The 23,593-nt window shown below is 43.0% G+C and overlaps 1 protein-coding gene across 2 annotated transcripts in view; it reads left to right on the top strand.

Annotated features, from left to right (window-relative positions):
- LOC135524357 (semaphorin-4B-like) overlaps window positions 1-23,593 on the top strand; it is an 85,154-nt gene that overhangs the window by 34,792 nt on the left and 26,769 nt on the right. Inside the window, exon 2 of one of the 2 annotated variants that reach the window (XM_064951820.1) lies at window positions 7,115-7,524. The exons of the other annotated variant lie outside the window; for it this stretch is intronic. Within the exon in view, the coding sequence (XP_064807892.1) occupies window positions 7,404-7,524 (121 nt within the window). The 5' untranslated portion in view covers window positions 7,115-7,403. The remainder of the gene's footprint in view (window positions 1-7,114; window positions 7,525-23,593) is intronic. 2 annotated transcript variants of the gene reach the window in all.

The raw sequence follows: 23,593 nt of genomic DNA, 5'->3' as shown, positions 1-23,593 counted from the left end.
TCTTTCATTTTATCTTTATCATTGATGCCCTTGGTTGGGTATCATAGCCAAGCAGACTATCACAACTCTCTGAAGCCTCTCTCTTTGTGCTCTTTATGTTCTTTCAGCAACCAGTTTTTCGAATTAGGACTCTACAAGGGGTCAGAGAGAAATATAGCCTGGTTGGAGTTTTGAAAATGCGTACATATTTGCATTTGTGAATGTATTTTACTGTTGAGTGATTTAGTTGAGTGAGAAAATAGACATCAGTTTGAAACAGGAGACGGGACACCTTCCGCAGTGTTGACGGAGTAAAACACGTATCCTGTCTGATCCAGATGCTCCTGATTAATTCATTATACAGTCAGTATGAGGAGCTCTGCGGCTTCCTGTGTGGGTATTTACTGGTGGTGGTGAGACGTTCTTAACCTGAGGGGCTTTCTGACATTGATACATTTTGATTATTTGTTATTCAGCACCACTGAAATATAGCACAAATATAGCACCAACAAAGCCTCTCGACAACTATAATTAAAGCAGTGGATGGGGTCTTCCTGCAAGGGAGGCAGTGGATGGGGTCTTCCTGCAAGGGAGGCAGTGGATGGGGTCTTCCTGCAAGGGAGGCAGTGGATGGGGTCTTCCTGCAAGGGAGGCAGTGGATGGGGTCTTCCTGCAAGGGAGGCAGTGGATGGGGTCTTCCTGCAAGGGTGGCAGTGGATGGGGTCTTCCTGCAAGGGAGGCAGTGGATGGGGTCTTCCTGCAAGGGAGGCAGTGGATGGGGTCTTCCTGCAAGGGAGGCAGTGGATGGGGTCTTCCTGCAAGGGAGGCAGTGGATGGGGTCTTCCTGCAAGGGAGGCAGTGGATGGGGTCTTCCTGCAAGGGAGGCAGTGGATGGGGTCTTCCTGCAAGGGTGGCAGTGGATGGGGTCTTCCTGCAAGGGAGGCAGTGGATGGGGTCTTCCTGCAAGGGAGGCAGTGGATGGGGTTGTGCTGCGTCATTCTTCTACATTATATACAGTGAGGGAAAAAAGTATTTGATCCCCTGCTGATTCTGTACGTTTGCCCACTGACAAAGAAATGATCCATCTATAATTTTAATGGTAGGTTTATTGAACAGTGAGAGACAGAATAACAACAACAAAAAATCCAGAAAAACCCATGTCAAAAAATGTTATAAATTGATTTGAAATTTAATGAGGGAAATAAGTATTTGACCCCCTCTCAATCAGAAATATTTCTGGTTCCCATGTGTCTTTTATACAGGTAACGAGCTGAGATTAGGAGCACACTCTTAAAGGGAGTGCTCCTAATATCAGCTTGCTACCTGTATAAAAGACACCAGTCCACAGAAGCAATCAATCAATCAGATTCCAAACTCTCCACCATGGCCAAGACCAAAGAGCTATCCAAGGATGTCAGGGACAAGATTGTAGACTTACACAAGGCTGGAATGGGCTACAAGACCATCGCCAAGCAGCTTGGTGAGAAGGTGACAACAGTTCATGTGATTATTCGCAAATGGAAGAAACAGCCTGGGGCTCCATTCAAGATCTCACCTTGTGGAGTTGCAATGATCATGAGAACACTGAGGAATCAGCCCAGAACTACACGGGAGGATCTTGTCAATGATCTCAAGGCAGCTGGGACCATAGTCACCAAGAAAACAATTGGTAACACACTACGCCATGAAGGACTGAAATCCTGAAGCACCCGCAAGGTCCCCCTGCTCAAGAAAGCACATATACATGCCCGTCTGAAGTTTGCCAATGAACATCTGAATGATTCAGAGGGCATCTGGGTGAAAGTGTTGTGGTCAGATGAGACCAATTTTGAGCTCTTTGGCATCAACTTAACTCGCCGAGTTTGGAGGAGGAGGAATGCTGCCTATGACCCCAAGAACCACATCCCCACCGTCAAACATGGAGGTGGAAACATTATGCTTTGGGGGTGTTTTTCTGCTAAGGGGACAGGACAACTTCACCGCATCAAAGGGACGATGGACGGGGCCATGTACCGTCAACTCTTGGGTGAGAACCTCCTTCCCTCAGCCAGGGCATTGAAAATGGGTCGTGGATGGGTATTCCAGAATGACAATGACCCGAAACACATGGCCAAGGCAACAAAGGAGTGGCTCAAGAAAAAGCACATTAAGGTCCTGGAGTGGCCTAGCCAGTCTGCAGACCTTAATCCCATAGAAATCTGTGGATGGAGCTGAAGGTTCGAGTTCCCAAACGTCAGTCTCGAAACCTTAAAGACTTGGAGAAGATCTGCAAATAGGAGTGGGACAAAATCCCTCCTGAGATGTGTGCAAACCTGGTGGCCAACTACAAGAACTGTCTGACCTCTGTGATTGCCAACAAGGGTTTTGCCACCAAGTACTATGTCATGTTTTGCAGAGGGGTCAAATACTTATTTCCCTCATTAAAATGGAAATCAATTTATAACATTTTTGACATGCGTTTTTCTGGATTTTTTGTTGTTGTTATTCAGTGTCTCACTGTTCAATAAACCTACCATTAAAATTATAGACGGATCATTTATTTTTCAGTGGGCAAATGTACAAAATCAGCAGGGGATCAAATACTTTTTTCCCTCACTGTATTTTATTGTATTATTATTTTTAAACATTTTGCAGTGGTGGCCAGGATTTAGCAGTGGCGGTACGCCACCGCTAAATGCATATAGGAGAAATACTAGACAGAATTGGGATGTCTATCATGTTACATTCTGTTACTATATAGTCCTTGCCATTTGCCACACTGTCCATTTCAGTGGTTCACATCACATTAATGCTCTTGTACAGCTGCTTCGTGGTTTTATCCTGATGCTTTCATATATCATATTGGCTAAGATGTGGGCATACAAGGTAGTCAGTGTCCACTCCTGGTCTTGGCAAGTACATTCAAGATTTAATAGCCTATCATTGATCCATAGAGAGTTGAGGAGTGTTGTAGCTGTGTCCAACCATGTTTAATCACAGAGGCCTCTCCTCTCCTGTGGGCATTGGTCCTTTCATTTTCTTCAAACACCACCACAAATGGCTGGCAACAAGCTCTACTTATTACATTTTCCTTTAATAGGGTTTTGTAGAGGACATAATTGAAAGCAGACAGGCTGTTATGTACAGTGAAAAGCAAAGCATCTTATGATCAATTATGAATAAACACAAGGCCTCTTATCTCAGTGACTACTCCCACTGGGCACACCATGTCATTTCAATGTGGATAATTGGGTAATACTTGGTTGAAACGTACAGCCTATATTTACCCACTCAAAAAGACAGCCAAAAGTTAGTTGAATTTCCAATGTGTTATCAATATGTTTTCAACCATCTAAAAGTACAACAAAATTCCAATGAAAAAACAAAACATCTTATTTTTGGGTAATTTGTCACCCAAATGTCTATCACAGACCTTTCAATCATTTAAAAGCAGAAGATACAGTACATCTCCTTCAAATGTTACTATTTGGTTGTATTGACAACCAAACACAATTCAATATCACTAAATATCACTACATTTTAAATCAACCAGCTTGAAACCCTAGGCCTATATGTAACCATGAAAAACAGCCCCAGACTATTATTCCTCCTCCACCAAACTTTACAGTTGGCACTAGCATTCCGGCAGGTAGTGTTCTCCTAGCATCCGCCAAACCCAGATTAGTCCGTTGGGCTGCCAGATGGTGAAGTGTGATTCATCACTCAAGAGAATGTGTTTCCACTACTCCAGTGTCCAATGGTTGCAAGCTTTACAACACTCCAGCTGATGATTGGCATTGCTCTTAGGCTTGTGTGTGGCTGCTCAGCCATAGAAACTCATTTTGTGAAGCTCCAGATGAAAAGTTATTGATGAAAAGTTATTGTGAGGATGTTGCTTCCAGAGGCAGTTTGGAACTCGGTATTGAGTGTTGCAACCCGAGGACAGACGATTTTTACTCGCTGCGCACTTCAGCACTCGGTGGACCCGTTCTGTGAGCTTGTGTGGCCTGCAGTACCACTTAGCAGCTGAGCCGTTGTTGCTCCTATACGTTTCCACTTCACAATAACAGCACTTACATGTGACTGGGGCAGCTCCAGCAGGGCAGGAATTTGATGAACTTACTTGTTGGAAATGATGCATCCTATGATGGTACATTGAAAGTCAGTGAACTCTTCAGCATGGGCCATTCTTTTGCCAATGTTTGTTTATGGAGATTGCATGGCTGTGTGCTTGATTTTATTAACTTGTCAGGAACGGGTGTAGCTGAATGAGCCGAATCCACTCATTTGAAGGGGTGTACAAATAGTTTTGGCCATGTAGTGTATGTATGGAGATACCAGTTCTCAGGCCTTGAGGATGTTTCGTCGTGAGGTGATGCCTCCAAATGAACCTGACCTCACGCATTACCTCATGCACACAGAGAAATGCATGCCTACAGGCAGAGTTAAATTATGGCTTAGTATTTTGTGAATCATTAGCAAACCCTCTCTTTGTGTATTCTATTTGTTTACCCGTAGAAACAAAAACTTTAATAACGGTCACTTTAATAATGTTTATACACTGTTTTACACACTTCATATTTATATACTGTATTCTAGTCAAGGCTCATATCATATTAAACTACCGCTGTACACACCTTCTCCATTCATATACCGACCGTAATGTCTTTCTACACACAATTATACAGTTGAACTCAGAAGTTTACATACACCTTAGCCAAATACATTTAAACTCAGTTTTTCAAAATTCCTGACATTTAATCCTAGTAAAAAAAAACTGTTTTAGGTCTGTTAGGATCACCACTTTATCTTACGAATGTGAAATGTCGGAATAATATTAGAGAGAATGATTAATTTCAGCTTTTACTTCATTCATCACATTCCCAGTGGGTCAGAAGGTAGCATTGCCTTAAACACTTTGAACTTGGATCAAACGTTTCGGGTAGCCTTCCACGAGCTTCCCACAATAAGTTGGGTAAATTTTGTCCCATTCCTCCTGACAGAGCTGGTGTAACTGAGTCAGGCTTGTAGGCCTCCTTGCTCACACATGCTTTTTCAGTTCTGCTCACAAGTTTTCTATAGGGTTGAGGTCAGGGCTTTGCGATGGCCACTCCAATACCTTGACTTTGTTGTCCTTAAGCCATTTTGTTACAACTTTGGAAGTATGATTGGGGCATTGTCCATTTGGAAGACCATTTGCGACCAAGCTTTAACTTCCTAACTGATGTTTTGAGATGCTGCTTCAATATATCCACATAATTTTCCGTCCACATGATGCCATCTATTTTGTGAAGTGCACCAGTCCCTCCTGCAGCAAAGCACACCCACAACATGATGCTGCCACCCCCGTGCTTCACGGTTGGGATGGTGTTCTTCATCTCGCAAGCATCCCCCTTTTTCCTCCAAACATAATGACGGTCATTATGGCCAAACAGTTCTATTTTTGTTTCATCAGACCAGAGGACATTTCTCCAAAATGTACAATCTTTGTCCCCGTGTGCAGTTGCAAACCGTAGTCTGCCTTTCTTCTGGCGGTTTTTGAGCAGTGGCTTCTTCCTTGCTGAGCGGCCTTTCAGGTTATATCCATATAGGACTCGTTTTACTGTGGCTGTAGACACTTTTGTACATGTTTCCTCCAGCGTCTTCACTAGGTTCTTTGCTGTTGTTCTGGGATTTGCACTTTTCTCACCAAAGTACGTTCATCTCCAGGAGACAGAACGCGTCTCCTTCCTGAGCGGTATGACAGCTGCATGGTCCCATGGTGTTTATACTTGCGTACTATTGTTTGTACATGTGAACGTGGTAACTTCAGGCGTTTGGAAATTGCTCCCAATGATGAACCAGACTTGTGGAGGTCTACAATTTGTTTTCTGTGGTCTTGGCTGATTTATTTTGATTTTCCCATGATGTCTAGCAAATAGGCATTGAGTTTGAAGGTAGGCCTTGAAATACATCCACAGGTTCACCTCCAATTGACTCAAATGTTATCAATTAGCCTATCAGAAGCTTCGAAAGCCATGACATAATTTTCTGTAATTTTCCAAGCTGTTTAAAGGCACAGTCAACTTAGTGTATGTTAACATCTGACCCACTGATTGTGATACAGTGAATTATAAGTAAACAATTGTTGGAAACATTACTTGTGTCATGCACGAAGTAGATGTCCTAATCGATTTTCCAAACCTATAGTTTGTTAACAAGACATTATTGGAGTGGTTGAATAACAAGTTTTAATGACTCCAACCTAAATGTATGGAAACCTCCGACTTCAACTGAATTTCTTTAGTTTTACTATTGCCAAGAGTGCAAAGAGTGTGCAAAGCTGTCATCAAGGCAAAGAGTGGCCACTTTGAAGAATCTCAAATATAAAATATATTTTGATTTGTTTAACACTTTTTTGGTTACTACATGACTCCATATGTGTTATTTCATTGTGTTTATGTCTTCACTATTATTCTACAATGTAGAAAATAGTAAAAAATAAAGAAAAACCCTTGAATGAGTGAGTAGGTGTGTCCAAACTTTTGACTGGTGCTGTATATATATATTTGCATGTACTGTTTTGTATTAATAGGTATAACTGGACCTAGAAACACAATAATTTTGCTGCTCTTGCGATAACATCTGAAAATATATGTACGCGACCAATTAAACTTGATTTGGTGTTGATTTAAATTGAAAGCAGACCCATACAAGCCAGGTGATATTATGATATAGTATTATGATATTAACTGTAGCGAAAACGCAAGTCTAACTCCTATGGAGAAGGGAGTCTTTGTCTCAGCTCTGCTTGTCTCAGTCTGTCAGATATGATATTATGGGCCCGTTAAGAGGACAGAGGATGTGTTTGTTTTGGTCCAGGTAAAGAGTACACTCTGCCCATCTGAAAACAGACAGAAATGACCACAAGCTATGAAATTAATATACGTCCAGCCAGTTATGTCCAACAAACACAAACACAGGGAAGTGCACTCAGCCTAAAGTAGCTACTATGTAGCCGGTAGCCTTATGGCTAAAGCCTTTGTTAGTACTGAGACATGTGCGAATGGAGTGTTTTTCCGAACCAATGTTCCATGATAAGGAGAGGAATCATGTGAACTGTGTTGCACTGTCTGTACACCAATGTGAATGCATGTTCTTTTGTCCATGTGTGTAGATCTCAGCTGAGCCCTTGGGGTGGTTTGACTGTATGGAGGCTGATTGGCTGTCCGTCCTGGGAGGCTCGTTGTGAGGTGAAAGGTCATCATTCCGAGGCCAGAGTTGTCTGAAGTCCCGGAGAAGCTTCACTTTCACAACAGAGCACAGGTCTCCCATTTAGGGAGTCCAGACCTACAGGAAGAGAGGAGAGAAAATAAATACGGGAGGAAAAGACGCTGTTCATGAATTCCCCCAAATCCTGAAAAACAAACAGTGTGAGTTGGCTGGCAGTCGTGAGGAGAGGAGCCATGTGGACAATAAGCATGGTCCAGCTCTGTTTCCCGGCCTTCACTCTCCTACTGGCCTACGCCTTTGTCCAAGCAGCTGCCACCGAGGACGATGTCACTCCACGACTCAGCTTCACTTACAGTAAGTGTCATCCATTGCTTTCCTTCCTGACTGTTAGAATAGCTGTGGTTATTTATGGGAACATACAGTGGATTCGGAAATAATTCAGACCCCTTGACTTTCCATATTTTGTTATGTTACAGCCTTATTCTAAAATTGATTATATATATTTGTAAATCCTCATCAATCTACACACAATACCCTATAATGACAAAGCAAAAACAGTCTTGTAGAAATGTTTACTAATTTATAATAGAAATAACTTATAAAATAACTTATAACTTATAATAGAATAGAACTTAACTTATAACTTATAATATAACTTATAATAGAAATACCTTATTTACATAAGTATTCAGACCCTTTGCTATGAGACTCGAAATTGAGCTCAGGTGCATCCGGTTTCCAATGATCATCATAGTGATGTTTCAAAAACTTGATTGGAGTCCACCTGTGATAAATTCAATTGATTGGACATGATTTGGAAAGGCACATACATGTCTGTATAAGGTCCCATAGTTGACAGTGCATGTCAGAGCAAAAACCAAGCCTCTATGAATGAATAGTCCGTAGAGTTCCAAGACAGGATTGTGTCGAGGCACCACCCAGACTCTTCCTAGAGCTGGCCGCCCGGCCAAACTGAGCAATCGGGGGAGAAGGGCCTTGGTAAGGGAGGTGACCAAGAACCCGATGGTCACTCATACAGAGTTCCTCTGTGGAGATATGAGTACCTTCCAGAAGGACAAGCATCTCAGCAGCACTCCACCAATCAGGCCTTTATGGTTAAGTGGCCAGATGGAAGCCACTCCTCAGTAAAAGGCACATGACAGACCACTTGGAGTTTGCCAAAATGCACCTAAAGGACTCAAACCATGAGAAACAAGATTCTCTGGCCCTACGGTGGGAGCATCATGCTGTGAGGATGTTTTTCAGCGGCAGGGACTGGGAGAGTAGTCATGATCGAGGGAAAGATGAACGGAGCAAAGTACAGAGAGACCCTTGATGAAAACCTGCTCCAGAACTCAGACAGGGGCGAGGGTTCGCCTTCCAACAGGACAAAGACCCTAAGCACACAGGCAAGACAACGCAGGAGTGGCTTCGGGACAAGTCTCTGAATGTCTTTGAGTAGCCCAGCCAGAGCCCGGACATGAACCCAATAAAACATCTCTGAAGAGATCTAAAAATAGCTGTGCAGCGACGCTGTACTGCTGACATAGCTTGAGATGATTGGGAGAAACATCCCAAATACAGGTGTGGCAAGCTTGTAGCGTCATAACCTAGAACACTCAAGGCTGTAATTGCTGCCTAAGGTGCTTCAACAAAGTATTGAGTAAAGGGTCTGAATACTTACGTAAATGTGATATTTAAGTTTTGCAAACATTTCTAAAAAACAGTTTTTGCTGTATCAATATGGATTATTGTGTGTAGATTGATGAGGAGGAAAAATATTTAATCAATTTTAGATTAAGGCTGTAATGTAACAAAATGTGAAAAAGTCAAGGGTTCTGAATACTTTCCGAATGCACTGTAACTCTCCTCCCTTCTGTATTCCTGTTTCTCCAGGACCAGTTGAAGGTCATAGTGTGAGAAACACAATAATTCCTTGAGTGTTGGAGAAACAAAGTGAGTGAGAGTGTGCTCTTGGTGTGCTCTCCCCACTGACCTGGGTGCGTAGATCATCCATTTACTGAAACATGTGTAAGGCAGCCTCAGCCTGCTTCCCTCCCAGAGTTGTTGCTTGTCTATAAATAAGAGCAGGGAGTAGTGTGGGGGTGGGGTTGTGGTGGAGGTGGCTGGGATGGCCCAGGGTGTTGAGAAGAGAGGAGAGCTCTGGAGCGCTGGGGCTCAGGCAGGGCTTTGAGGAATATACGACATGGACAGTAACGCTTGGCAAGGTGTTGATGAACTGATGGATGGGAGCAGGGCTGTTCATCTCTAACCGGCTCTGTGGAGGAGCTCAGTGTGTTCTCAGTGGGACACATCGTGGTGGAGCACAACATTGACATAACTTCCATGCTCACGGAAAGTCGCTGGTATTTCAGGACAGTGCCTCACACACTTTGAATATTATCCTGCTGAAAAGGAGAGAAAGCATGTTCTGCAAGGTCTTAGTGATATATTGTTACTCAGTACAAGATACTGTACTATGTAACCTATTGTAAGAATTATGCTCTTGTCAGTGATTTTACATTTTGCTTGTGTTTTCATTGATTAACTTCCACTGTCATTGTGCAACATTTCAATACATTTCACTGACAGTTCCTCGCAAAATTGAAAGGAACATTCATGATGGCTCAGCAGTACGAAAAGTTTCCAATCCATGCATTTGACTCTGTGTGTTACTCAGGCGTGTCTAGACCTTAATGGCAGTAAAGCCAGCTAAATCCAGGGCATGAATGGCAGTTCCATCAGGGTGGGTCTATCAAGCCATAGCAGGTCAGAGGTAGTTACAACATGAACCAAGTCATTGTACTCAGTCTTACTCAGGACAATATCACACACAGTTTCCGTCAACAGGGAGGTATTGCTCTTCTGGAGTCGTCCTTTTAAGTCTGTGCTAATGGTTTGTTTGCAAGATGAACTTACACCATATTTTTAAAAAATCTTCAAAACACATCTTTATTCAGTGCAGTGCATTAAACTAATAAGCGTAGGGATTATGCTTTCTCATCTGATTTCAATATGGCTCCAGATTTGTGGTTTTGGAAGAAGGAAGCAAATGATATGTAATGGCAATACGGCCCATTTGTCAACATACTAATGCTCTGCCAGGTTTGATGAGCGTGTGCACATAATGCTAAAGCTATGGATGTCTCCCATGTCCTTTGGTGTGAACCATTCATAAAGTGATTTACCACCCAATTCGTCACGGTTCACATGGTCTTCGGTCTTACAGACCATTTGGGGGGCAGGGGGTCCAGCTCTATTGAGGGCAGCATTATAAATCCTAGCTATACTTTTCATTAATCTGTAACATTTTTGTTTTCATATGAGGAAAAAAGATTTATGGCTATTTGCATGGGATAGTAGTGATGCAAGATGCAGGAATAGGGTTAGTTTACTGTTGATCCCAATGATCTGTTGATCCCAATGATCCCAATCAGCCTATAGTCTTTATGCACATACTGGCATAGAAACAGTGTGCTCAGATTTTGTTGTCATAATATCTTCGCCTACAATATTGTAAGCCACTGTGTTCTCCTCTGAGGCCAGGGGGAGATTGAAATGGGTCACGGAGCCCTCAGCTTGGAGCCCTGCCTGCCTGCCTGTCCCAGCCTGCATCCTGGCTTTCTCTTGGTGGACCTCTATAGTCCCAGGTCATCTCTCTCACCTGCCAGCCTTCATAAAGCCCCCAGCACGGCCCTGACGGAGCATTTCATAACAGCATACACCATCAATCACTACCTGAAAAGGCCCTTTCCGTCCCTTCACACTTCTCTTTGGGCTGGAAAAAAGATCTGCTTTTAGGGTGAATCACTAATCTTGAATGAACACTACAAAACATGTAAGACTTAAATGTCACTTTCCTAGTCAGTCATGTCAAGATGCCTACATTATGTCAAGATGCCTACATTATGTCAAGATGCCTACATTATGTCAAGATGCCTACATTATGTCAAGATATCTACATCATGTCAAGATGCCTACATCATGTCAAGATGCGTACATTATGTCAAGATGCCTACATTATGTCAAGATGCCTACATTATGTCAAGATGCCTACATTAAGTCGAGATGCCTACATCATGTCAAGATGCCTATATCATGTCAAGATGCCTACATTATGTCAAGATGCCTACATTATGTCAAGATGCGTACATTATGTCAAGATGCCTACATTATGTCAAGATTCTGGACATAGGCCAAGTTTCTATCTTCTCACTTGTCTGTCTGTACTCTCTACGTTGTGTTTTTTGGTTTAGAAAACCATTGTTACAGAAGCATCCATTGGGAATGATCCATAAACCCATTCAGTCATTATGTAAAGCTGTAAGCTAATTAGTATCACATTACTGGACATCATACTGCAGTCTTGCCACTGTTCTACTGATGAGCCATGTTGTTCTCAATGGGGTCAACGTAAGGAAACAGCCTACTTTAATAACAATGGGAGTGACTTCCAGCTCTTAAAACCTTGAGAGGTTCAGTAGTAAAAGGAACTGACTGTCTGCTCATGATACAGTTACAGTCATATAAATGTTTACCAACTGCAGCACTGAACCTGACAGGGAAATGATGTGGTCCCACTGACATTTAAACAACCTACACAGATCTGTTTCTATGGAATAGGCAAATGTTTGTGTCCAGTAGTGATATATTTTCCATTGGTTAAGCAAACACCTTCATGAAGAGAAAATAAAGTGGCCATGTTGATAGGGATGCTGATTGCCAGTGGCCTGACGATGGAAGCTGCCTTTGCCTGCTAACATCGGTGCCGGTGTGATTACATTTTCTAGGCTCCCTGCAAAAGGGCTGTGTCACTCTTTGTTTACTGTATCAAAGCAACACTTCGTGCCATGACCATTGGGGACCTAGGCCTTACAGAACCAGGCTGACTCCTCTCTTCTCCTCTCCATCTGCCCCTCAGTCCTGTCTGTTTGTATGTGAGCCGTCATGACTTCATGACTGCATGCCTTATGATTCTGGTGCGCTCAGACCAGCCAGGCCCTCCCCAGTCCCTCGTCAGGCCCAGCAGCAGCAACATTTCCCTGGACAGCCTTTCTCTCCTCTCCCCTCCCCCACCATCCCTCCGATCTGCCCTCCGCCTCAATGGAGAGGCTAATCTTCCATGAATATTGAATGGGGATTTGTGTGTGTTATGGTGTGAACATAGATCTGGTTCTCATTATGCGCCTATCAGGACGGATCATGGGTTCAGGGAGGCGATCCTACATCTGCTTTGCTCTCTTCTTTTGTTCCTGGCTTTAATGCAGACCATGCCGAAGAGCTTAGAGTGCTAGAATGCTATTTAAAGGGACACCTATAAGCGGTTTATGTTGGCTCTATGTGCCTGCCAATCTATTCAGCCCTCTGTTTGTTAAATCCAGTGCGGCCAGTCATGGTATAGGTCAGCATATAGCGGCCATGCCTACAGCACTAATAATTAAGAAGATCATTCATTTGAAAGCACATAATGTATATCAGAATGTGCTTTGTTCTTGTCCTGTAGGACTGATTAGGCCTGTTGAGCCACTCACGTTGAAGTGATTGAAAATGACTACCAAGAATGTATGTACAGTATAGTTGCACAATGTAGCTACTATACCATAATCTTCTTTAAGTATGCATGAAATGGTCTCCATGCCTGTGGACTGTGTTGTTACGGGAGGGGTTTGGCCGTAGGTACTTAGACACGCTCCACTAGACCACAGCCCCATGGCAGAGACGGGGGCGGGGGAATGTTTGGTATACTCAGTGTATACCATCCATGAAAAGAGTGACCATGTGTGAAAACATGCTGTTTTACCTGTTCATGCTAAAATCTGCTAGATGTTGCAGCACACTGGTATCAGTTTGTTTAAATCAAATCAAATTCTATTGGTCACGTACACATATTTTGCAGATGTAAATGCAGGTGCAGTGAAATGCTTATGTTTCTAGATCCAACAGTGCAGTAATACCTAACAATACAAAACAATACACACAAATCCCCCAAATAAAAATTAAGAAATTAAGAAATATCAAAACGAGTCCGAAATTAATATACATAAGTATGGACAGCATATGAGTAGAAAATGTGTGTACAGCAGTAGTTATATAGGATGAGCCATGACTAGAATACAGTATATACAGTCCCTTCGGAAAGCATCATGCCCCTTTACTTTTTCCACGTTTTGTTTTGTTACCGCCTGAATTTAACATTGAGTCAATAAGAATTCAACCCCTTTGTTATAGCGGACCGAAAAACGACATTTACCTGTGACTGTGTTCATGATACAGCAAAGCCTCTTGTGCCTTAATTAACATGATTGTTGAATAACTACCTCATCTCTGTACCCCACACATAAAGTCATCTGTAAGGTCCCTCAATCGAGTAGTGAAATTTAAACACAGATACAGCCACAAAACCAGGGACGTTTTTCAATGCCTCACATAGAAGGGAAACTATTGGTAGATGTGTAAAAAATTTAATAAAAAAGCAGACACTGAATATCCCTTTGAGCATGGTGAAGTTATTAATTAGGCTTTGAATGGTGTATCAATATACCCAGCCACTGCAAAGATACAGGCATCCTTCCTAACTCTGTTGCCGGAGAGGAAGGAAACTTCTCAGAGATTTCACCATGAGGCCAATGGTGATTTTAAAACATTTAATTTAATGGCTGTGATAAGAGAAAACTGAGGATGGATCAAGAACATTGTAGTTACTCCACAATACTAACCCGAATGACAGAGTGAAAAGAAGGAAGCCTGTACAGAATAACAAATATTCCAAAACATGTATCCGGTTTGCAACAAGGCACTTAAGTAATACTGCACAAAATGTGGCAAAGAAATGAACTTTTGGTCCTGAATACAAGCGTTATGTTTGTGGAAAATCCAACACAACACATGACTGAGTACCACTCATATTATTTTAAGCATGGTGGTGGCTGTATCATATTATGGCTATGTTTCTCATCGACAAGGACTACAGAGTTATTTTAGGATAAAATGAAACAGAATACAACCATAAGCATAGGCAAAATCCTAGAAGATCAAGTCTGATTGATCAAGTTTTACAGTCTGCTTTCCAACAGACACTGGGAGGTGAATTCACCTTTCAGCAGGACAATAACCTAAAACACAAGGCCAAATCTACACTGGAGTTGCTTACCAACATTGAATGTTCCTGAGCGGCCCAGTTACAGTTTTGACTTAAATCGGCTTGGAAATCTATGGCAAGACTTGAAAATGGCTGTCTAGCAATGATCAACAATCAACTTGACAGAGTTTGAATCATTTTTGAAAGAATAATGTGCAAATATTGTACAATCCAGGTGTGCAAGCCTCTTAGAGACTTCCCCAAAAAGACAGCTGTAATCGCCGCCGAAGATGCTTCTACAAAGTATTGACTCAGTGGTGTGAATACTTATGTTGATGAGATACATTTACATTTACATTTAAGTCATTTAGCAGACGCTCTTATCCAGAGCGACTTAAAAATTGGTGAATTCACCTTCTGACATCCAGTGGAACAGCCACTTTACAATAGTGCATCTAAATCATTAAGGGGGGGGGTGAGAAGGATTACTTATCCTATCCTAGGTATTCCTTGAAGAGGTGGGGTTTCAGGTGTCTCCGGAAGGTGGTGATTGACTCCGCTGTCCTGGCGTCGTGAGGGAGATATTTCTGTATTTCATTTTCAATAGATTTGTGAAAGTTTATAAAAACATGTTTTCACTTTGCCATTATGGGGTATTGTGTGCAGATAGGTGAGGGGAAAAATATTTTATTCAGGTTGTACACAACAATTGGTGGAATAAGTAAAGGGGTATAAACATGTTCTGAAGGCACTTTGCATGGGTAAAACAGTATGTAAACATTATTAAGGTGACCAGTGTTCAATGCTGCTAAATACTAATTGAGTGTATGTAAACTTCTGACCCACTGGAATTGTGATACAGTGAATTATATGTGAAATAATCTATTTGTAAACAATTGTTGGAAAAATTACTTGTGTCATGCAAGTATGCAACTATATGTATGTAAACTTGTAAACTTATGTAAACTTACAACTTCAACTGTACACAGGGCAGCAGTCTCTAAGTTTCTGGGTAGAGTACCGTGTGGTAACAGTGACTTAAGGTTCAGGGCAGGGTACTGGGCGGTGGCCTGCTAGTGGTGGCTATTTAACAGTCTGATGGCTGAAGATTGAAGCTGTTTGTCAGTCTCTCGGTCTGTCTCCGCCTTCTAGATGGTAGCGGGGTGAACATGCCGTGGCTCGGGTGACTGAGGTTCATTATAAAGAGGAGAACATTGATGTTGATGTTGCTAGTGTTTATGAGACCCAGCCACTTTCTCCAGTCCACCAGGGAGCTAGCTGCTCATAAATCACCCTGGACAGGCCTTGTTTTGAAAACACCCTCCTTGCTGCTCCTCCTCCACCCTCATCTCCTAACCTGTGTTGTGGGGACCTAGGCCTTACAGAACCAGGCTGGAACCTCAACACACTGTATAGTCTAGTTTGGTGCTCCACTCAGCATGTAGCCTAGTTCTGCCGCCAGCCTGTTCAGCCCCCTGCTGTCCTCTCACGCCAAGGACTCTGACTACATGGTGCTGATGCTCAGCCTCTCCCCATAGTGCAGCAGGGGTCATGAGGAGGTCCTGAGCCTGAGCGCCTGAGGCCACGGCTGGTTTACATTGTGGAGTGGAGCACCATATTGAGGGGTCAGCAGCAACACTCGGCAGCTGATCTCTCTGACCAGCAGAACAGATCCTGGATCATAGGAGGGCAACATTATTTTCCTGCAGGAATGAGTTTAATTATAGCCGAGCCACACCGTTGTTTGCAAATTGCAGGCTGTACCAATTCTGAAAACACTGAGCAGTTTAATTATTTCTCCCAATAAATGTTACTATGGTTCCCATGAAACCTGTTACGTCCCTCTTTGCCTAACAAAGCTATTAATTAGGCAAAATTAATTGTTCTGTAGATGCCTATTGAGTTCTATGATACTGCATTTTCATATGCACATCTTCATTTAATTGTTGTGGTAACCAACATCCTCTTCACATAGATTGTGTATAAACTTGCCAGAATTCTCAGCATCACCATGTTTTGTTCATGCTACCATTTGTGAGCTCTAGCCTATCTCCTGCTAACCACAGCGAGCCAAGACCCAAGCCCTTCCCTAAACAAACAGCTGACTCACAGAGTGCCTAATGAATCTCCTGGTGGATCTGATGTCTGCCCCTTTCTCTGCCTCTGCTCTACCACGGCCATGCACCATTCTACTAATCATAGTTCATGTTGCTTTCTCACCTCCGCAGCATACTACTCATGCAAGCTGCCAGGTCCCAGAGCATTGGGTTGACTCAGTTCCCACTCTAGGTCAACTGATGTCATGTGTGCCTCCACAATGAGCAAGGTCTGTGGTGGGTATTGTCTTCCTGCTGTTTGTCCGCAGAGAATATGATTAGATGGGATGATAGGGGAAGTTGTGAACTGACGTTGTTCTTAGCTCAGTCTGTCCCCATTGGGAAAGTGGTTTCTAGAAAGTGGGAAGAGCTGCTCAGTTCTAACTGTGTTAGGGGTTCCTGGTACTGTTTCCCAAGTGTTGGGGTGTGACCACGTCCTCTGTGAGTATCTGTTCTTCTACATTGGGTCAGATCCAACTGAAAAAGAACATGACTAAAAGTAACCGCCTGGTTTTAGTGTGCACAAAGTCAAAACAGAGGATCCTGTAAGAACAAGTATGGTGATGACACAGATTTCTGTGTGTGTCTGCGTGCTGATAGACACATGAGATAGGTGTGGGGATGTGAGATGAAAAGACAGAGAGTATTTCTGATACAGGTGGAGCAGAAAGACTCGGAGACATATGAAACACCATTGAGCCCCTCTGTCCTCTTTGGTCTGGCTGTGGTGAAACAATCTCACTGCCATCCACCCCCTTGCTTCTACCTAACCTCTCTTTTAAACCCCACCATGACTTCACCTTCCAAAGCTTATAGCCTAATCCTTGATAAACCCCACGCACTCAGCATACTCCCACTACAGACTCCGACTCTTAACACAGCGCAAAAGTTAGTGTTTTTAAGTTCTGGTATCTGTGTCCAACCTATTTGATTGGACTTTCTGGACAGATATCTTTCATGCATGTGTTCAATAGTGACAGTTTTCTCATATGGCTTTCACAACATAGCTATCCTTTTTAGGCTAAATCCCAGTTACCTATGAATAGATAGGACTGATCATCTGCTTACAATTAATTGTTCCTGAGATATGTCCAAAATGGCCTGTGTATGTACATCTTTGGGTCATCTTAATGAAAACCCCATAAGCTCTTGAATCTTGTGGAGGCCCTGTTAGTTTATGTAGTTCCACAGACATGTTTTGTATGGCATGTGGTGCTGCTGAGACCCTGCTCTAGTGTGTTTTGGTTGTGGAGGTGTGCTCTGTCTTATTATGAGTAATAGGTTCAGCTCCATCAGGCTGTAATTGTGGCTGCGGGGCTGTGCTCAGCTCTCTGCTGCTGATACGCTTGTTCTGCCCTGCTTACAGAAGGCACAGCCCTTTTGTCCATAGTGGCCTCCTGCTGCCAATGCCATAGAAGTATCTTCATGTGTCCTTCCACAGGAGAATCTAGGCCATGTTTATAGACAGACTGCTAGAAATGGGACATCAGACATCCCGTTCAAGATGCACCAACAGGGCATGCTGCTTGATCTCAATGAAGAGGGATGAGATTGTTTCCAGGTCATCTGCTGTTATGACAACACCAAATGAATGACTGTTTGAACAGACAGTGTATCTTATTGTAGCTATAGAGAGCTGTCACTTATTTTAGCCTAATCTATTTGCTCAAATAATGCAGGTCTGAATTGGGAGGAAGGGTGAGGATTTGAGGAATGGAAAGAGTACTCATCATGTTTTTCTTCTGCCTCTTTTTCCCCACTCAAGGCCTCTGTTAGGATGCTGGTGTTGTTGTTATATTTCTAAAACATACATTAACAGAATCTGGCCCTATTCAAAAGCAGTTCAGTCTGATGTGTATTGTCCCATTTCCGTCCATCGAAGTGTACTAGAGATACACATGGTTCTGCCAGTGGCCATCACTGTTTCCAGCTAGTTCTGCATCATTGAAGTAAACAATAACAACATTTGTCTCTAATGGGGAATGCATACTTTAAACTCCTCAACCCACAAATGTGAAAGCCAACACCCCTTCAAAGGAGAGGCCATTTAGTGAATCAGGGTGCTACTGTAGATGAATGCCCTACAAAATGAATCACTTGGATCTCCCTGACTCAATGAAAGATTACTCCACATTTCAAATCCAATCAAAATCAAATCAAACTTTGTTTGCCACATGCGCTGAATACAACAAGTATACAGTCGTGGCCAAAAGTTTTGACAATGACACAAATATACATTTTCACCAAGTCTGCTGACTCAGTTTGTATGATGGCAATTTGCATATACTCCAGAATGTTATGAAGAGTGATCAGATGAATTGCAAAGTCCCTCTATGCCTTGCAAATTAACTGAATCCCCAAAAATGATCTCGTTAACACAGGTGTGAGTGTTAACGAGGACAAGGCTGGAGATCACCGTCATGCTGATTGAGTTTGAATAACAGACTGGAAGCTTCAAAAGGAGGGCGGTGCTTGGAATCATTGTTCTTCCTCTGTCAGTCATGGTTACCTGCAAGGAAACATGTGCCGTTATCATTGCTTTGCACAAAAAGGGCTTCACAGGCAAGGATATTGCTGCCAATAAGATTGCACCGAAATCAACCATTTATCGGATGTTCAAGAACTTTGAGGAGAGGGGTTCAATTGTTGTGAAGAAGGCTTCAGGCTGACGAAGAAAGTCCAGCAAGCGCCAGGACCATCTCCTAAAGTTGATTCCACTGTGGGATTGGGGCACCACCAGTACAGGGCTTGCTCAGGAATGGCAGCAGGCAGGTGTGAGTGCATCTGCACACACAGTGAGGCCAAGACTTTTGGAGGATGGCCTGGTGTCAAGAATGGCAGCAAAGAAGCCACTTCTCTCCATGAAAAACATCAGGGACAGACTGATATTCTGCAAAAGGTACAGGGATTGCACTGCTGAGGACTGGGGTAAAGTCATTTTCTCTGATGAATCCTCTTTCTGATTATTTGGGGCATCCGGAAAAAGCTTGTCCGGAGAAGACAAGGTGAGCTCTACCATCAGACCTGTGTCATGCCAACAGTAAAGCATCCTGAGACCATTCATGTGTGGGGTTGCTTCTCAGCCAAGGGAGTGGGCTCACTCACAATTTTGCCTAAGAACACAGACATGAATAAAGAATGGTACCAACACATCATCCGAGAGCAACTTCTCCCAACCACCCAGGAACAGTTTGGTGATGAACAATGCCTTTTCCAGCATGATGAAGCAAAAGTGATAAGTGGCTCGGAGAACAAAACATAGATATTTTGGGTTCATGGCCAGGAAACTCCCCAGACCTTAATCCCATTGAGAACTTTGGTCAATCCTCAAGAGGCGGGTGGACATACAAAAACCCACAAATTCTGACAAACTCCAAGCATTGATTATACAAGAATGGGCTGCCATCAGTCAGGATGTGGCCCAGAAGTTAATTGACAGCATGCCAGGAAAGATTGCAGAGGTCTTGAACAAGAAGGGTCAACGCTGCAAATATTGACTCTTTGCATCAACTTCATGTAAATGTCAATAAAAGCCTTTGACACTTATGAAATGCTTATAATTATACTTTAGTATTCCATAGCAACATCTGACAAAAATATCTAAAGACGATGAAGCAGCAAACTTTGTGCAAATTAATATTTTTGTCATTCTCAAAACTTTTGTCCACGACTGTAGACTTTACCGTGAAATGCTTATTTACAAGCCCTTAACCAACAGTGCAGTTCAAGAAGAATATTTTTTTTACCAAGTAGACTCAAATAAAAGTATTAAAAATAACAATAACAATACAGAGGCTATACACAGGGGGCACCGGTACCGAGTCAGTGTGCAGGGGTACAGGCTAGTTGAGGTTTGCCTTTTAGACGGGATGTTCTGTGCTCATAATTAACTTTGTGCTGTTGGAACTCAGAGCCGTTGGGAAATCCATGGCAACAAAATGTAGACTAGGGTTCCCAAAAATCCCACATTGCTAATTTGCCCCTAAATGGATTAGTGAACAAGGCAGGGTGGATATTACAATCCATTTAGCAGTGTAATTTGCAAAAATGACATTTAATTACATAATGATTGTAAAGATCTCATATTGCTTACAGCTGCCCGTGGTTGAGCCATCCCCCCTAACTGCATCTTATTGTGTGTCCTGCTGAAGGAGCACTGGTGTGTATGTGTGGTGTGTCTGTGTGGTTTGGTTGTGGGGTCACACAGGAAGTGCTCCCAGTCACACAAAGCTGCTCTCTCTGAGGGTGTGGGATGGATGGAAGGAAGGACGGACAGACGGGGGCTTGGGTATAGCGATACGGTGAGAGAGCTGGCACACAGGAAGAGAAAGGTGTGACTGGCAGCTGTGTCAGGTGGAGGCTGTGTCTTTCAGTCAGAGCCAGCAGGTTAAATAGGACTGTGTTGAATGAACTCTGAGCCAGTCTGTGAAACGGAGACCGGGAACTGTGATATGCACCAATGTTGTACTTGTATCCAAATGAATGTTCAAAACAGTGACAAACCCTGTTGTGATAGCAGAAAACAGTGTTGTGGTCATTTTAACAACACCTGTCAATGCAGTTCCCTTTGCACACGTGCTAGGTTGTTAGCCTAGATAGCCATGTCTCCTCTCCAACGTAAGTGTATTGCTATTTGAACCCAGCCTCTATTAGCTTGATTTCCCCTGTTCGTCATTGACATTGTGGGACTCAATAATGAGATGTCCCTTTGATAAAAGTACTGTGGAGCTCTGGTTTGCCGGGGGCACAGGCCATGCAGGGTAGGGAGAGGGAGAGTGTGCTCAACAAGGTGAGTGCATGCTAGTTGTGATATAGTTTGTTGTGACTATTCATTTTTTACACTGTGCCCACTTACCTGCCCTCCCCAACACCCTCTCCTTCTTTAGCTCCGGCTGACATCCCCCTGTCTCCCAAGCTCCAGAAGACACTAGCAGCTCTTGAATGGTTCTGCTTCCTCTAAACACTAAACAGGCAAGACCTCTTCTCTTCCCAGAGTAGAGTACAGCACAGCGTTTCCATGGCTGCCTGCGTTGTCATGGGATGGCCCCCGGGAGTCAACCTCGGACGCTCTAACAACAATAGATTGTAGTCTGTCTGAAAGAGACTGTGGTGACTGTCTGTCTGTATGGTGACTGGGGGAGATAGTCTACAGACAGACACTGACCCACAGTTTTTCCAGTTCACTATTGGGGTTTGTTGTCCCAGGGCTAGAAATTTTATTTTATTTCCAAATCATATTTTGTCCCTTTGAGATCAGCAATTATGTTGTATTTATCTCCTAAATTATGCCATTGTAATAGCACCTTTAAACAAAATCCTTAACAGCAGCACCAGCACATTCAGGCAGACAGACTCTGTCAATATTTATTATATCTTCTATTATATCTTTATCCAATATATTTACTCCCTTGGGTTTTTTTATAGCCCTCCTTGCAGCTGCACCTCTTCTGCCAAAAGCCTCACACTCCATATGTTACCATTTCCTGGAAATGTGTTGAATTGCTCAAATCGTTGATACATTTTATAGGGTCATTTTCTTGGATCAGTCCAGAATATTATCTTGGATTTATGAGCAATTATCTTAGTATGCTCAATGAATAATTCATCAATGCAAGCCATCTGATGCATGGAAATAATTGTATTCTGGACACACATATCCTTGTTGTCACGTTGGCATGAAGAGATTCGGGAGACAGGCGCAGGAATGCGTAATACTTTTTTAAATGATGCCCAAATTATGGCGTGCCATGTAAAGGCACGAGGATGAAGACCAAACAAACACGTAACAAAAACACAGCGTTGAAACCCAAACAAAAGAGCGAGGAGTACCTCGAATAAATAACACTAGCACACAAAGGGGGAGGAGTTGCAATATGCTGCAGAGATAGCTTGCAAAGTTCTGTCATACTTTCCAGGTCTATGCCCAAACAGTTTGAGCTTCTAATTTTTCAAATGAATCTCTCCAGAAATGTCTCTCACCGTTGCCGCCAGTTATAGACCCCCCTCAGCTCCCAGCTGTGCCCTGGACACTGGACACCTCATTGTGCCTCCCTCAGCAGTGCTCAGAGAATATGACAGTGGTGATCTAACTCTAACTGTGTAGATGCCCTCCTCTGTGGAAATTCTTCTATCCCCTTGTTTTGGTTCAAGCTCCAGCCTTTGTCTTAGCATGGGGAAATCACTGTTAAATTTGCCCAACGATCTAAGGGAGGAGAGGAGCGAAAGGGAGAGAGAAGAAGAGAGGAGAGGAAATGAGGTGAGAGAGGGAAGATGGAGGAGAGGCGAGAAGGAAGGAGAGAGGGTAAATGGCACTAGCATAGAGTGCCAATCATACTACATCCTGTAATCACAGACAGGGAGGGAGCAGTCCTGGTGGGCTTGGGTTTTTGCTATGTAGACTAGAGAGGATCCTGTTGTTTTGCAGCATGATTTTGTGGTAAAAAAGCCTCCTGTTGCGCCGTTGATGCACTGCTATTAGCCTGTAGTTTCCCCTGGGGAAGCGAACCCTCTCACACCTTCTGTCGTCTGTGGTGGGGTTAGCAGGCCGGGAGGGAACTACACACTACCTAGAAGTATTTGGCTTATAATCCATAAGGCAGTAATGTCCTCTGAGAATCACTTAGTAGGCGTTGTTTGCATGACAGAATGTTCTCCATGTTGCTAATGATGGACATCAAGGACAACCACCACCTGAGCCACTGCCTGTTCACCCCGCTATCATCCAGAAGGCGAGGTCAGTACAGGTGCATCAAAGCTGGGACTGAGAGACTGAAAAACAGCTTCTATATCAAGGCCATCAGACTGTTAAACAGCCACCACTAACATTGAGTGGCTGCTGCCAACACACTGACTCAACTCCAGCCACTTTAATAATGGGAATTGATGGGAAATGATGTAAAATATATCACTAGCCACTTTAAACAATGCTACCTAATATAATGTTTACATACCCTACATTATTCATCTCATATGTATATGTATATACTGTACTCTATATCATCTACTGCATCTATATGTAATACATGTATCACTAGCCACTTTAACTATGCCACTTTGTTTACATACTCATCTCATATGTATATACTGTACTCAATACCATCTACTGTATCTTGCCTATGCTGCTCTGTACCATCACTCATTCATATATATTTATGTACATATTCTTTATCCGCTTACACTTGTGTGTATAAGACAGTAGTTTTGGCATTGTTAGTTAGATTACTTGTTGGTTATTACTGCATTGTCGGAA

This window comes from Oncorhynchus masou, chromosome 31 (genome assembly GCF_036934945.1).
Source record: "Oncorhynchus masou masou isolate Uvic2021 chromosome 31, UVic_Omas_1.1, whole genome shotgun sequence".
NCBI lineage: Eukaryota > Metazoa > Chordata > Actinopteri > Salmoniformes > Salmonidae > Oncorhynchus > Oncorhynchus masou.
The sequence above is the reverse complement of the archived record's forward strand: the minus strand, read 5'-3'. Positions and strand labels throughout refer to the sequence as shown.